Below are 16347 nucleotides of genomic sequence, written 5' to 3'. Positions count from 1 at the left end.
TGGTCACTTGAACAGTGTGTTGTGGTTCTGTTTATTTTTGCAGTGAGTTGCAGTGGTAGTGATCAGTGTGCTCACGTGGTGGTGTCTATTTGGGTTTGTGATGGAATCTCCCCGTAGTGAGTACGCTGCCTACATAATGGTCCCCGCTATTTAGGTTAAAGTGTGTTGTATCCCTGCGGTCACAGTATTTGTTGTTTTAGCTTTTTTAAACATTCAGAAATAAAAAGCTATTTGTTGTATATACAATTGTCGATCTTTTTCCACTTTCTCAGGTTCCTCATTCTTGTCCTCCCATTATTAAAAATATTTTTAATGGTGAAGTGAATGCAGATCTCTGCTCTTCTTGAACCACTGACATGTGATTGTGTCCGTGCACACTGACGTCATTGTAATCAATCATGACCCAAAGGCAGTTTTAATTCTAAAGCAGTGATTCTAAACACTAAGCCAGGTCACATGAACATGAACCTTAATGTGACCAAACACTAAACTAAAGCTGAAACGACTGAGCTGATGAACGTCTTGTGAAAGAGCCGCAGATTATATCAGATTATTCTTCTTTCTGCTCCTTTTCATTCAAGATTAGAGATTCTGTGTTTGCATTTCAATGGTTTTCTTCGGTGAATGAATTAAAGCAACTGACACATAATGAAAAATAAATGTATTGATCTGCTGTCAGGCTGTTTATATTGAGACATGCTGATCAGATGTAGAATTTCATTACGAGCACAAACTTTTCCTTATAAGTATAAAGTATATCTCATAAATGTGTTTGATGGAATTCTAACGGATCCTTTGGACGACATGTTGTTCACACTCTGTGTTTGGTCACCGTGACAACAGTCTCGTGCACAGCTCCATGCAGAGATGATGGTCTCACTCTGCTGCAGAGGAAGTGGACCTCCGAGCTTCAACATCTGCTGGACAGATGTTAGAGCAGCGTGTTCATGAACATGGCGTCACAGTCACATGTTACACTGACACACGTGTGTTGATGATCATCACAAAGTCACATGATGACCTCTCCACACAGTGAGAACTTGAGCCTGTCAGGAACCGACTTTGTCAAACATCTCTTATTCTGAAGTCACAAAGAACTGAGACGGGCTTGAACATGAAGTGAAATCATCATGATGAGACAAGTGTCTCCACAAAATAACACAAACTGTTCAACACAACAGGCCCAAAATGTCCACTGTCTTCAGGGCATCATCTCTCAGACACTTTCTGTCCCTTGTCTCTGCTGTGAACCTCCCATCATCAATTATTTCCCAGAATGCTCCTGTTCCCAGAGGCTGCTACAGTCTCCCCCTGGTGGTTGTTCTGAGTCTGTGGTTGAGAACATACAACAAGAATCTTCATCTACGTTTGTATAAAACAGCCTCGGCTCAGTTTTCTATTAAACATGGTAAAATATTTATTGAACAGTTTCCTCAGAGACTTAAAGATGCTCTGCTCTTCATCGACTCGTCTTCATACTGTAAATGTCTCATTTACTTTTCTTCTGGTTGTTTCCATTATGTCAAACTGGTGATTTTGTTCTTTTACCTGCACCAAGGACGAGATGTATCCACCAGTTTGTTTGAAGATGAAAGAAAAGCTGAGTCATGATTCCAGTGAAGTCGGTGGAAGGATGTTTATTGAGCATTAAAGCAGAGACAAGTAGAAACAGAACTTTTCTCTCTGAGATGTTTTTCTTCTTGTTACATCTGGTTTGTCACAGAGGAAATGATCCATGTGTTTGACTCATAGACTGAATATAAAGGCTTTGACTGGGATGTGCTGCTGTTATACTGCAGCGCCACCTGTGGGTCAATAGTAGAAAAGCAACCACCGCTCTGCACCTGATGCAGAAATGAAAACGTCTCATTTTCAAGTCCAGAGTTTTGATCTTTTGTGTCAAAGACAAAACTCTGATTTTAAGCTCAAAGTGATTTAAATGTGTTTAACTTTGTGTCGAAGTAAATAAATGTGTGACGTATGTAGTGTAGAATCCAGGAACTTTAAGATCATAAACAAACATATACACAGAATCTGGTTATACACACATGGAGATATACTCAGAGACAAAGATGTAAAATGATAAAGGCAAACTAAAATACACTATATGTGTCTCTTTATAGAGTGTTTATATATTCTGCTTGTGTTCAGTCATTTCAATAAACACATTCTTCATGTGAATAAACACAATCGGTGCAAGAAGGTTGCTGGTTTGAATCCGGTTCAGATGGGTCTTCCTGTGTGGAGTCTGCATGTTCTCCCCGTGTTTTCTCCAGGTGGTCCGGCTTCATCTCACAAACACATACAGATTAGGGGTTGTGTAGATTGGAGACTACACACAAGCTGCTGCTGCTTCAGCCTCTGGATCCTCAGGACAAAGATCAGCCTCCGTCCACACACACTGTCCTCTTCACACTCAGATCCACGAAGGCCCCTTCCACCTGTGGAGAGAAGAAGACATCAGTGTTACAGAGACTCACTTCATCAGCTGTGAGTCAGTGATGCAGCACATCAAGTAGAAAGAGCAGCAGGGACTTCAGTCCTGTTCAGAGGTGGAGGAGCTTCCTCTGAGAGGTGGATTTACTGCTGTTACAGGTGAAGACATGTTTCACTGTATGTTGATAATAATATAATAATAATAATACATTTTATTTCACAGCGCCTTTCATGTCACTCAAGAACGCTTCACAATTTAAAACAGGAGCAAACAAATAACAAAACAATTAAAATTAAAAGTGCAAGTAAAAACAGCATGGCAACTACAGTGAGAATGCAATCCTGAAAAGGTGGGTTTTGAGAGAGGATTTGAACTGAGGGAAGGAGTCAATGTTTCGGATGTCAGGTGGGAGTGAGTTCCAGAGTTTGGGAGCAGAGCGGCTGAAAGCTCTGCTCCCCATGGTGGTGAGCCGGGCAGAGGGGACAGCTAGATGGATGGAAGAGGAGGATTTGAGGGAGCGGGTGGAGGTGGCAGTGTGAAGGAGGTCAGACAGGTAGGGAGGGGCAAGGTTGTGGATGGCTTTAAAGGTATGAAGAAGAATTTTAAAGTTGATACGGAAGTGAATTGGAAGCCAGTGGAGTTGCTGTAGGATGGGGGTGATGTGGTGGAACAAGGGGGTGAGGGAGATGATACGGGCAGCTGAGTTCTGGACCAGTTGGAGTTTATGGAGGGATTTCTGAGGGAGACCAAAGAGGAGAGAATTACAGTAGTCGATACGGGAGGTGACAAGGCTATGTACAAGAATAGAGGTGGTATGGGGGGTGAGGGAGGGACGGAGGCGATTTATGTTACGGAGATGGAAGTAGGCGGTGCGGGTGGTGATGTTGATATGAGATTTGAAGGAGAGTGAGCCATCGACGATGACACCCAGACTCTTTACCTGGGGGGAGGGGGAAACTATGGAGCTGTCAATTGAAAGGGAAAAACTGTCAACTTTGAGTAGAGTGGATTTAGTACCGACTAAAAGGATTTCGGTTTTATCACTGTTAAGTTTGAGGAAGTTTGAGGTGAACCAGGTATGAAGTGCAGAAAGGCAATCTGTCAAGGATGAGGGAGGAAGAATGGAGTTGGGTTTGGTGGAGAGGTAGAGCTGGGTGTCATCCGCGTAGCAGTGAAAAAGAATATTGAATTTACGGAAAATAAGGCCAAGGGGAAGGAGGTAAGTAATGAAAAGGAGGGGACCCAGGACAGAGCCCTGGGGGACACCAGAGGAAACAGGGGACGGTTGGGAACGGAAGGATTTGAGTTGGATGAACTGAGTGCGGTCTGAGAGATAGGAGTGGAACCAGTCAAGGGGGATGCCAGTGATGCCGATGGAGGATAATCTGTTGAGGAGGATGGTGTGGGAGATTGTGTCGAAGGCCGTACTCAGGTCAAGGAGGATGAGGATGGATAGTAAACCGGAATCAGCTGCAATAAGGAGGTCGTTGGTGATTTTCAGAAGGGCCGTTTCAGTGCTATGGCGGGGACGGAAACCAGATTGGAACTGTTCATATAAACTGTTTTGAGATAGATGGGAATGGAGTTGAGAAGCAACGATTTTCTCAAGTATTTTGGAGATGAAAGATAGGTTGGAGATGGGGCGGAGGTTATTAAAGTTATTGGGATCTGAACCAGGTTTTTTGAGGATGGGGAGACAGCAGCCGTTTTGAGGGGTGCGGGAAATGAACCAGTAGTGAGAGAGGAGTGGATGATAGCAGCAATAAGAGGGAGCAGTGAGGGGAGGCAGGATATGACCAGGGCAGTAGGTAGGGGATCTAACTGGCATGTGGATGGTTTTGATTTACAGATGAGATCAGAGATAGCAGAGGGATCAGGGAGATAGAAAGAGGAAAATGGCAGACTGTAGGGGAGAGGTTCAGAGGGGGGGGCAAGTGAGGGAGTGGGGCTCAAGTGCTGGTGAATTTTTTTAACTTTCTGATTAAAAAACTGAAGAAGGGAGTCACACGTGTCCGAAGAGTACAGGTGGGGGGGTAGGAGATCTGGGGGTTGAAGGATTTTGTTGAGGAGTGAAAAGAGTGCCTTGGAGTTGCCATGGTTGGAACAAATAAGACTGGAATAATAAGTGGATTTGGCAGAAGCGATAGAGTCCTTATACTGTAAGATATGATTTTTGTACATGTCATGGTGGACAGTGAGACCAGTCTTTTTGTGGAGACGCTCAAGTTGACGTCCTTTGGACTTGATGGAACGGAGTTCAGGGGTGAACCAAGGGGCAGAATGGGAGAATGAGACAGACTGAGTTTTAACAGGAGCGAGGGAGTTGAGAATGGTAGTGAGCGAGGTATTGTAGTGGAGAACCAGTTCATCAGGGGAGGAGGAGTAGTCCGGGTCCGGTATAGAAGCGATGGTGGAGGATAGGGTGTGAAGATTTATGGCCTTGATATTACGGAATGAGATGAGACGTGGTGGCTTGGTCATGGAGAGGCGGAGTGTGACATTGAATGAAAGGAGGAAGTGGTCAGTGATGGGGAGTGAATCAGCTGTGCAGTTGGAGGGAGTGAGACCAGAGCAACATATTAAGTCCAGTGTGTGACCTTTGATGTGGGTAGGGAAATCAGTGAAAATGCGGTAACCAGAGCTCTCAAGGCAGGATGAGAAGTCACAGGTGAGGGGGAGAGTGGTGTTGTCCAGGTGGATGTTGAAATCACCCAGCATAATCACATTAGGGGAGAGAGTGGAGAGATGGGCGAGTAGAGCAGCAATGTCATTTAAAAACTCAGAGTGGGGCCGAGGTGGACGGTAAACGGTGGCCACAATGGTGGGAGTAGGGCCAGGTAGTTTACAGGCAATGCACTCAAATGAGCTGGATGCAGGGACAGAGACGGGAATCACTTTCCAAATCTCGCGGTGAATTATCGCGAGACCTCCGCCGCGACCTGAGCCACGGGGTTGCGAGATGTAAACAAACCCAGGAGGGGTAGCGTCGTTGAGTTGCGAAAAGTCATTTGGCTGCTGCCAAGTCTCTGTCAAACAGAAAAAGTCATACTTGCGGTCGGTGAAGTAGTCCTGGACAATATGGCCTTTGCTCGTGAGTGAGCGGATGTTCAGAAGCCCGAAGTTGATGGTGGAGTTGTCATTATGGACAGTAGTGCTAGCCGACCTGGGTAGGCTGGCTAGCAAGCTGGGATCAACCCGGCGGCAGCTGGTGTTTCTCGGAGGGCGACGAGTGGAGGACCAGAAGGATTTTATTGGTTTGGAGTTGTCCGTATGGAAGTTCCGGCGGGAGCCACGGTGAATGTATTTTCGGCGGTGCAGGAGAATGACATCCCGAGGGCGCAGCACCGCAGGCGGAGGCTCAAACAGGTGGGAACGGAGCCGGAGGAGCTCGGCAGCCGAGTACTGGAGAAGACCAGCCACGGGTCGGTGGAATATCGACAATGTATTCCAGGCGAGTACCGACGAAAGTATAAACTTGGCGGACAACATTTTTAACCGAGAAGCCAGATGAGCTTACTAAACACAGTAAAACAATAAGAACAGCCGGTGAGTAGCGGCAGCAAGACGCACCAGCGTGCACACACCGGCTCTCTTTCTCAGTCCCAAAGGCCTCGATGAACATCTGCTTCTGACAAACTGTGACCAGTTGAGACAGATGGACCTCAGCAGAGGTTCTGCTCTGTATAAAGAGCTCCTGGTTACCATGGTGATGAGGAGAGGCTTCAGTCCCACTGATCTCAGAGCTGTGACAAAGATCCACCTGATCAGTTCTTCACTGATGAAGTGAGAGGACAAACTGTCTCAGATCAGATGAAGACGAAACCGTCTCTGTCCCTCGTGTGAGGCTGTCAGCTGTGGTCCAGCTTGTGTAAGTTACAGCGCCCCCTGGTGGCAGCTGGTAAAATATATTACGTGACCACCACATAAAAACATGTGAACGAGACAAATAACTTGAGGCCACCAGATCTGAATCTGTTGTTTACTAACAAGACGAGTGGAAGACAAGAAGACACACACTGTCTCTGAGGACACACACTGTCTCACTAACTCTGAGGACACACACTGTCTCACTAACTCTGAGGACACACACTGTCTCACTGTCTCTGAGGACACGAACTGTCTCACGGTCTCTGAGGACACACACTGTCTCACTGTCTCTGAGGTAGGGCTGCCACTAACGACTATTTTTCTATCGATTAATCTAAACGACTAATTTTCCTCCCAAAAAATTTAATTGACCATTTGTTTCAGTTAATTTTATTTTGACAACAACAAACTGTATGTCATCGTATAATGCAGCACAAAACAAAATGTAAACAAAGGCTCAAATATTATAAGTGCAAAACTGTAGGTTTAAACTAGCAACTCCAACGTGATAAAAATAAATAAAAAAGAGGGCTTATAAGTCGAGTCAGCATTGCATCTCAAACAGATATCAAAGTGTCTATTTAACCCCTTATCAAAATAAAAAAGTTAGGTCTGGATATTAAACAAAGTGCGACATGTTTAAAGTATAAGAAACAATGGTGTCCAGCTCAAGATCCGAATCAAACGTCAGTTAGACACGTGTGTTGTAATGTAAGAATGTCAGCATGTCCACATGTTCTGGACTCAGTCTAGGCAGCCCTACTCTGAGGACACACACTGTCTCACTGACTCTGAGGATACACACTGTCTCACTGACTCTGAGGACACACACTGTCTCACTGACTCTGAGGACACACACACTGTTTCTGAGGACACACACTGTCTCACTGACTCTGAGGACACACACTGTCTCACTGACTCTGAGGATACACACTGTCTCACTGACTCTGAGGACACACACTGTCTCACTGACTCTGAGGACACACACACTGTTTCTGAGGACACACACTGTCTCACTGACTCTGAGGACACACACTGTCTCACTGACTCTTAGGACACACACTGTCTGACTGTCTCTGAGGACACACACTGTCTCACTGACTCTGAGGACTCACATTGTCTCTGAGGACACACATTGTCTCACTGACTCTGAGGACACACATTGTCTCACTGACTCTGAGGACACACACTGTCTCACTGACTCTGAGGACACACACTGTCTCTGAGGACACACACTGTCTCACTGTCTCACTGTCTCTGAGGTCACACACATGGACGTGTCTCCAGGAAGCTGACTGAGGTCATCTGGTTTTTGGTGACAGGATGAGTCTGGAGACATTGAGATGTTCTGGGTGAGTTAGAGATCAACTGAACCAACCAGACGTTGATTTAAACTTCCTTTATCAGTCCCTTTTAGGAGAGTGTGCACCACACAACAGTGTAGAGTCACTGTGGTCAGTGGGCGGTCTTTTTATACGGGTTGATCTCCAACTTAACCTGGAGCAGGTTAGCCGTTCATCAGAAGTTACCATGGTGATTTACCTCGTTAAGAAGTGGATGAGCTTCGTAAGACTGAAAACACTAAACCTGAAGATAACCTGATAACCACAAATCCTGCTTGGTAGCACAGACCCTGGATCTGTGATACTGACTGTGTTTAGTAAAATACTAATGAAAGCAGCGTGGACTGACTCCAACCATCTACTGACCTCAGAGTCTCCAGTCGACAGGTTGGACTCTGCTGTAGATCAAGCAGCTCCTTCACTCCTGAGTCCTGCAGGTGGTTGTCTCTCAGATCCAGTTTTCTCAGATGAGAGGGGTTTGACCTCAGAGCTGAAGCCAGAGAAGAACAGCTGATCTCTGACAGACTGCAGCTTATCTACCTGGATAAAGAATAAAACTTCACTGTAAATTAAACTGAGTTCATGTGTTAAAATAACAAACAAACATTCATGTCACACAGATTCATAACATGGAAGATAAATATGAAATCAGATATGTTGGACTAAACACGAGTCCTGATTCAGCACAAATAGATTATTTGGACCCGGTCTCTGTCCTGCAGATCAGTTTAGGAAATCCAGAACTAAACTCACATGTGTTTTAACAAGTAGCTGAATATTTAAAATGTCACAGATTAATTAATGAATGGATTCACGTTATGTATGAAGAGAAATTATGTTAAATTATGATTAAATGAGATAAATTGTGTATAAATGCTGTTTTATAGATATGAGATCTACAAAAGTCAGTCAGTGAACTGACCTCAGAGTCTCCAGTCGACAGGTTGGACTCTGTAGAAAACCACACAGCTCCTTCACTCCTGAGTCCTGCAGGTTGTTGCTACTCAGATCCAGTTCTTTCAGATGAGAGGGGTTTGACCTCAGAGCTGAAGCCAGAGAAGAACAGCTGATCTCTGACAGAATGCAGGTTTGCAACCTGGATAAAGAAACATGAATATTAGAATGTGTCCTCCTGTTGTTGTGGATCGTCATCATGTCAACACAGACTCTCAACATGCTGCTGACCTCAGTCCAGTCTGTGACCTGAATATAAATATCAGATCAGACATGTTGGACCATTGTTTCATTCATCAGCTTCTTCTCTGTGTGTTGGTCACTGAGCAGGTTTGTGTAATTAAACAATGTTTAAAGTAGGGACGGCTCCTGATGTCACTTCCTGTTTGTTTCTATACTTATCAACTGTCCAACGTGTTTCAATAAGAATGTGTCTTATTTTGAAAACCTGAGGACGACGAGTGCTCGGCCTCAGTCCACATTTTATTTACTGACACTTTCTTAGTGCAGGTGAATGGAGTTGATGAGGTGGACTTGACTGACAGGCTGGGTGAGTGACAGATGACTGAGGGACAGTGAGCAGAGCAAAACCGAGACAATTCAAATAAATAATGACTGAGTAAGAAAGAAAGATGGAAATATGAAGAAGGATTTAAGTACGTCAGAGTCTCCAGTCGACAGTTTGGACTCTCCAGTCCAGAACACAGCAGCTTCACTCCTGAGTCCTGCAGGTAGTTGTGACTCAAATCCAGTTCTCTCAGATGTGAGGGGTCTGACTTCAGAGCCGAGACCACGACTTCACAGTGAGTCTCTGAGAGTCCACAACCACCGAGTCTGTAATTAAAGAAAATATCAAATCTGTGAGACTTAAATCAGAAAACTCAAATTCATACAAAACGTGATCATGTGACCTTCACCCTGGTAAATCCCCTCTTTGTTAGAAACTCCTCAAGAGATTTGCTTCAAGCTTTCATTCAGACTAAGAGGTGGGCAGAGGTCAAAGGTCAAGGTCACAGAACAGGTTCATGGCCTCTAACTGTCAATAGCCCCTAACCCAAAACTGTCTTCAGGGGATTTCTTCACATTTGACTCAAAGATAAACTGATTAGATTGCAGTGGTCAAAGGTCACAGTGACCTCATGTTATTGTGAAGTCAACATGTCCCTGGAGGGACAAACACACACACACACACACACACACACACACACACACACACACACACACACACACACACACACACACACACACACACACACACACACACACACACACACACACACACACACACACACACACACACACACACACACACACCCTCCCCACACACCCCCTCTCCCCACACACACATACACGCCCCCCCCCCCCCCCAACACACACACAGACACACACACACACACACACACACACACACACACACACACACATACACACACACACACACACACACAGACACACACACTCACATAGTCTTCCTGCAGTTCCTCACAGCTGGGATCAGTCTCAGTCGACCCTGGACTGATGTGTTGAACTTCTTCAGGTCCAACTCATCCAGAACCTCCTCTGACATCTGCAGCATGTAGGCCAGAGCTGAGCAGTGGATCTCAGAGAGTTCCTCCTTTGATCTGTTCTCTGACGTCAGGAACAGTTTCATCTGCTGATGAACTGAGTGGTCGTTCATCTCAGTCAGACAGTGGAAGATGTTGATGCTTCTGTCAGGAGAAATGTTTTTACTCTCCATCTCCTTCAGGTTGTTGATGACTCTCTGGATGATCTCTGGATTGTTCTCTGTCTGACCCAGCAGGCCTCCTAAGACTCTCTGGTTGGACTCCAGACTGAGGCCGTGAAGGAAGCGAACAAACAGGTCCAGATGACCATTTGTACTGGTGAGGGATTTCTCCATGGTTCTCTTCAGGAGGTCATCCAGGGAGTAGGTACTGTCTGTGTCCCCATGTGTTCCCATGAAGTTGTTGACTTCTTCTATGTTCCTCTCTGTGTAACAGTGGAACATGTAGACTGCAGCCAGAAACTCCTGAACGCTCAGATGAAAAAAGCAGTAGACTGATTTCTGGAAGACCACACTCTCTCTTCTGAAGATCTCAGTACAAACTCCTGAGTACACCGAGGCCTCTGTGACATTAAGACCACATTGCTCCAGGTCTTCTTGGTAGAACATGATGTTTCCTTCCTCCAGATGTTTAAGTGCCAGCCTCCCCAGCTTCAGGAGAACGTCCCTGTCAGCCTCCGTCTTCTGCTGTGGAGTCGTCTCATGTCCCTCACCGTACTTGTTGTTCTTCTTCTTTGTCTGAACCAGCAGGAAGTGTGAGTACAGGTCAGTCAGGGTCTTGGGCAGCTCTCCTCTCTGGTCTGTGGTCAACATGTGCTCCAGAACTGTAGCACTGATCCAGCAGAAGACTGGGATTTGACACATGATGTGGAGGCTCCTGGACGTCTTGATGTGTGAGATGATTCTGCTGCACAGCTCTTCATCACTGAATCTCCTCCTGAAGTACTCCTCCTTCTGGGCGTCAGTGAAGCCTCGTACTTCTATGACTCTGTCAACACATGCAGGAGGGATCTGATTGGCCGCCGCAGGTCTGGAGGTTATCCAGACGAGAGCCGAGGGAAGCAGATTCCCCCGGATGAGGTTTGTCAGCAGCACGTTGACTGATGACCTCTGTGTGACCTCAGACACAAGCTCCCTGTGGTTGAAGTCCAGAGAAGGTCTGCTTTCATCCAGGCCGTCAAAGATGAACAAAGGTTTACAGACAGTGAGCGTCTCTGCCATGAGCTTCTGTAACGCTGGATGGAAAACACGGAGCAGCGTGAGGAGACTGTGCTGCTGGTCCTTCACCAGGTTCAGCTCCCTGAACGGAAGCACAGTCAGCAGATCCACATCTTGGTTTTCTAAACCCTCTGCCCAGTCCAGAGTGAACTTCTGCACCGAGAAGGTTTTTCCAACGCCAGCGACTCCGTTGGTCAGGACAACTCTGATGCTGCTCTGCTGGTCTGTGGAGGCTTTAAAGATGTCGTGGCACTTGATGGGAGTGTCGTGGAGGCTCTTCCTCTTGAAAGCCGTCTCAAGCTGCCTCACCTCATGTTGAGTATTAACCTCTTCACTCTGTCCCTCTGTGATGTAGAGCTCAGTGTAGATCCTGTTGAGGAGGGTTCTACTTCCTGTTTCATCAGTTCCTTCAGTCACTTGTTCACATCTACTCCTCAGACTGAGCATATGTTCATCTAAAACCTCCTGCAGACCACGATCTGCTGAAAGCCAAGAAACAATGTCAGAGACAGAGAATCTGAAAATCTGCTGATTGTTTATCAGATACAGAAAAACTACAGAAAATAAGCGTTTTAACTTTGTGCTTTTCTAACGATGTTAAATGTTGATGCTGTATGAAGGAACAAAATAAAACCACATGTACTGATGTCAGAAGTGAAGACATCAGCAGACACAGGTACATTGCTGCTCTGACCGGCTGTCTGAGCTCCAGCTCCTGTTCTGGATCTTTTTCCACACTGGGGACAGGAGGAGTCTCCTGAAGAACCAGTCTGGTCCCAGTATGAGGTGATGCACTGTCTGCAGAACCAGTGTCCACAGCTGATGGAGACTGGATCCTTCAGGACTTCCTGACACGAAGCACAGCAGGACGACTGCTCCTCCTCAGAAACATGACTCCTCTTCCTCTCCCTGTGAAGACATTTCCTGGTCACTCACATGTCACAGTCACAGGTTGTCATCACTTCTGTCAAGGAGGTTTTGTTTTCACCCAGTATGTTTGTGTGTTGGTTGGTTCGTTAGTGGGATTATAAAAAACGACAGATTACCAGTAAACTTGGTTGAAGGTTATGGTCTGTGAACCAGATCGGGGGGGGGGGGGAGTTCTCTTTCACAGACATGTTCAGAGGACTGATGTGTATGAGTGTGTGGAATCTGGTGCAGATCCAAATAAAAATGAGTCTCTAGTGGATTTCAAAGTGGTTTCATAAGGAGCGTGTTGGTTCTTGGTGGAGGTCTGAGCTCTGTGAGTGATTCTGAGAGATTAGTCACCAACTTCAATGAAGCTGTGTCCTAATGCAGGGGCCACACTAGAGGAAACTAGATCATCTTCAGATCAGTTCACAGTATAAACAGTCTCTTACTCTGTGTGTGAGGGTCCAGGTTCATTACTGAAGTTTAGAGGCTCTCTTCTGGACCAGTCACTCTTCAGAGACAGACAGCTGGACCCTGGAGACTCTGCTCTCAGTCTGTGGTCCTGACCTCTGCAAACAAAAACATGTTTTTATTCAGAACACATCATTCACTGGTTCATTCTCTGAGGATTCAGTTCGGAGGTTCACATGTTTGTAGCAGGTCTCATACTTTGAGTGTGAGGGTCCAGGTTCATTATTGAAGTTTAGAGGCTCTCTTCTGGACATGTCACTCTTCAGAGACAGACAGCTGGACCCTGGAGACTCTGCTCTCAGTCTGTGGTCCTGACCTCTGCAAACACAAACATGTTTTTATTCAGAACACATCATTCACTGGTTCATTCGGTGAGGATTCAGTTTGGTGGGTTCACATGTTTGTAGCAGGTCTCTTACTTTGAGTGTGAGGGTCCAGGTTCATTATTGAAGTTTAGAGGCTCTCTTCTGGACATGTCACTCTTCAGAGACACACAGCTGAACACTGGAGACTCTGCTCTGTCCTCCACTTCCTCCTCATAACCACTCATCTTCAGTCTGAGAGGAAAAACACTGACACTAAGCTGAAACACACACACACACACACACACACTAAGTGTGATGCACGAATCTGGGATTCATCAATATGTTTGCATCTAAATTTGTTCGTACTCTGAGAACAAATTAAAACTTCTTCCGACCATGCGTATGCAGAAATTATGGAGTCCCGGCTGTCCTGAAAAATGTAAACATACCCTTTTGACTAAATGCATATTATATTAAAACTCTGTTTATCTCTCTCTCTCTCTCTCTCTCTCTCTCTCTCTCTCTCTCTCTCTCTCTCTCTCTCTCTCTCTCTCTCTCTCTCTCTCTCTCTCTCTCTCTCTCTCTCTCTCTCTCTCTCTCTCTCTCTCTCTCTCTCTCTCTCTCTCTCTCTCTCTCTCTCTCTCTCTCTCTCTCTCTCTCTCTCTGATTATGTAAATGTGATCTGAGCTGTTGAGCTCCCCCATGTGGACACAGGTCGTCACTGCAGGTTCACTTCAGGACTTTCTGCTCGTGAATCGTCTGCTCTCAGATTTCTCCTCTGCACTTAGATTTGTTGGTGGAACAACCCTGTCTAAACACCCCCCCCCCCCCCCCCCCCCAAATGAACCAGCCACACGTACATTAATTGTTACTTCAGATATAACAAAGTCAACCCTCCTACATTGTTCCCTTTTGTAACCTGAGACAGTTGTAGGTTTAATGTGCTGGACTCAGCCGATTACAGTAAAATACGAATGTTGTTGAAATACTCACCAGCCTCTGACTTCACGTTTGCCTCCTCTGCTCTGGACCAGTTTACTTTCACTTCGCAGACTCCTCTTTGCATTTACCGGAAATCACATGACTATGTTTGTGCGTGTTTTGTGGGCGGTGTTCAAGGTCCCCCTTGTGGACACAGGTCGTCACTGCAGGTGACACCTCACGTCAAATTAACAGGTTTTTATTAACAGGAACAGAGTTTGATCCGATTCTCCTCAGTCACCAACTTAAAAACTGTGATGTCACGTCACCTCATCTCCTGCTCATTCAGTGTTCAGCCTCAGCAGATGTGGTTTGTGGGGGAAAAACCTCCTGTTCCTGAAGCTTTATAAAAGGCACACTTCACATTCACAAGGCTTCAGAATCAGAAGCTCTGCACAACAACTGGTTGAACACGACCTTAACGGACTCTATTTGACCTTTATGAAATGAACTACAAAGACACTTCAACATGTCCAGGAGATCTTTCTGAGATCAGTTCAACTTAACCTGACAAACACAGTCAGGCTAAGTGGTCACATGACGCTGGCTATCAACTCGTTAAGTTAACTCAGGTTTTCCTCAAGATCTGATTGGCACATAAAGGGGGTGGGGTTTACTGTGTAAGACCAATCAAAGAAATCTAGAACTAAACGCAGTGTGCGCAGAATGTGTTTTAACAAGTAGTTGAATATCAACATGTCACAAATTAATTAATGAATGGATCCATTTTATGTATGAAGAGGAATTATGTTAAATTGGAAGTAAAGGAGATAAATAGTGTATAAATGCTTTTTTGTATAGATATGAGATCTACAAAAGTCAGTCAGTGAACTAACCTCAGAGTCTCCAGTTGACAGGTTGGACTCTGTAGAAAACCACACAGCTAACCCTAACCCTAACTCATAAAATACTTTTTGACCCCAGATGTCAGTACAGCAGAATTCTAACCCTAACCCCTAACCTCTTTTTTATATTTTTAATAAAATGTTTGTATTGCTTTGTATAGCCTACATCCAGTATTTGATTTTTAAAATATTTTTTATTCAACTTGTTTTATTAACTAATGAATGTAATCTCTGGAGTGAATGTAGGTGTGTGTGTGTGTGTGTGTGTGTGTGTGTGTGTGTGTGTGTGTGTGTGTGTGTCTGGGTAGAAGAGTAAAAACAAATGTCACAGTTATAGCGTATTGATGAATTAAATGAACCCCAACAAAGTTCAGATTGAGTTTGAATAAAGAATTTCACCAAATTTCGGAAACAAATGCTTCTGTAATCATGATTTATTTGACAGAAAACTTTATGTCTCGATTCAGTCAAAAGTAAAAAAAACTAACAACTAGAAAGTGTTTGTCACAGTTCATATTGTTTGGGGATATGTGCAGTCATCCAGGATGGCGACCGCGGCTCAGTCAGATGAACCCAGAGCAGAAGCAGTGAGCAGAGTGTGTCTGCTCAAAGTGAAACAAGGAGTGGTTCTGTAGGTTGTGTGGTAAAGTGAGTGAGAGCTTATTGTTGTGTTGGTTGTTCTTGTTGGATCTGCCTTCCCGAGTTCAAACATAATCTCCACTGTTCATCTTGGCCATCTTCTGTCGGAGGATCTGGATCTCCAGCTGCAGCTTCTCCCTCTCCAGCAGCAGGTTCCCTCTCTTCAGCTCCAGCAGATCCTCGTCCAGCGGCACGAGGCCCACAGGTACTGACTCGACCGGCCACTTCGGTTTCACACCTGCAGAGGAAACACACACAATTCACTGGATCCTGCAGCTTCATCTGCACATGTTACCATGGCTGAGTTGTAAATAATACAGTCATGTAATTAAGTAAGAAAGCAGCGGTATCCCTCAAATGTTCATGAATACAGATGAATGTCAATGGAATATAAAAAATATTAAAAAACGTGATTCATAGGCCCCTAGAACAAATTTTTCCAAGATTTCTTCAAATTTTTTCCTCAGTGTTTATCTGATACTTTGCAGCATCAAACAAACTCTGCTTGACAGATTATTATGAAACCTAGTGCAATGTGGGCTGTTGACACTTTCACAGTTTACATTGAGAATAATTCATGGATCTTGATTTTTAAAAAACAATCATATTTAGGTGATAAATATCGGAATGTGTGTGCAGATTGTTAAAACCCTTGGAGGAGATATTTTCTCTCCTGTGTTCCATTCTAGTTTCTAGTAGGTTTATGGCAGATTTACATGTATTTGCAACAACATCACAGATAATTGATCCTCAGTGGATATGGCACTGGATCATATCCAAATGTTCCATGTCTGTGTGTTGAGATTTGTTA

At 44.9% G+C, this 16347-nt stretch overlaps 1 protein-coding gene across 1 annotated transcript; it reads right to left on the bottom strand.

Annotated features, from left to right (window-relative positions):
* Nucleotides 1-1621: 1621 nt before the first annotated feature.
* LOC133000672 (NLR family CARD domain-containing protein 3-like) lies at nt 1622-14122 on the bottom strand. The gene is made up of 9 exons (XM_061070625.1): nt 14065-14122; nt 13186-13349; nt 12965-13084; nt 12745-12864; nt 12078-12292; nt 10065-11862; nt 9262-9435; nt 8570-8743; nt 1622-2441 (listed from the first exon to the last, which is right to left on the bottom strand). Exons 2-9 carry the CDS (start codon nt 13314-13316, stop codon nt 2417-2419), a joined length of 2757 nt encoding a protein of 918 aa, XP_060926608.1. The 5' UTR covers nt 13317-13349; nt 14065-14122; the 3' UTR covers nt 1622-2416.
* Nucleotides 14123-16347: the final 2225 nt, after the last annotated feature.

Source organism: Limanda limanda, chromosome 4 (assembly GCF_963576545.1).
Source record: "Limanda limanda chromosome 4, fLimLim1.1, whole genome shotgun sequence".
Taxonomy (NCBI): domain Eukaryota; kingdom Metazoa; phylum Chordata; class Actinopteri; order Pleuronectiformes; family Pleuronectidae; genus Limanda; species Limanda limanda.
The sequence above is the reverse complement of the archived record's forward strand: the minus strand, read 5'-3'. Positions and strand labels throughout refer to the sequence as shown.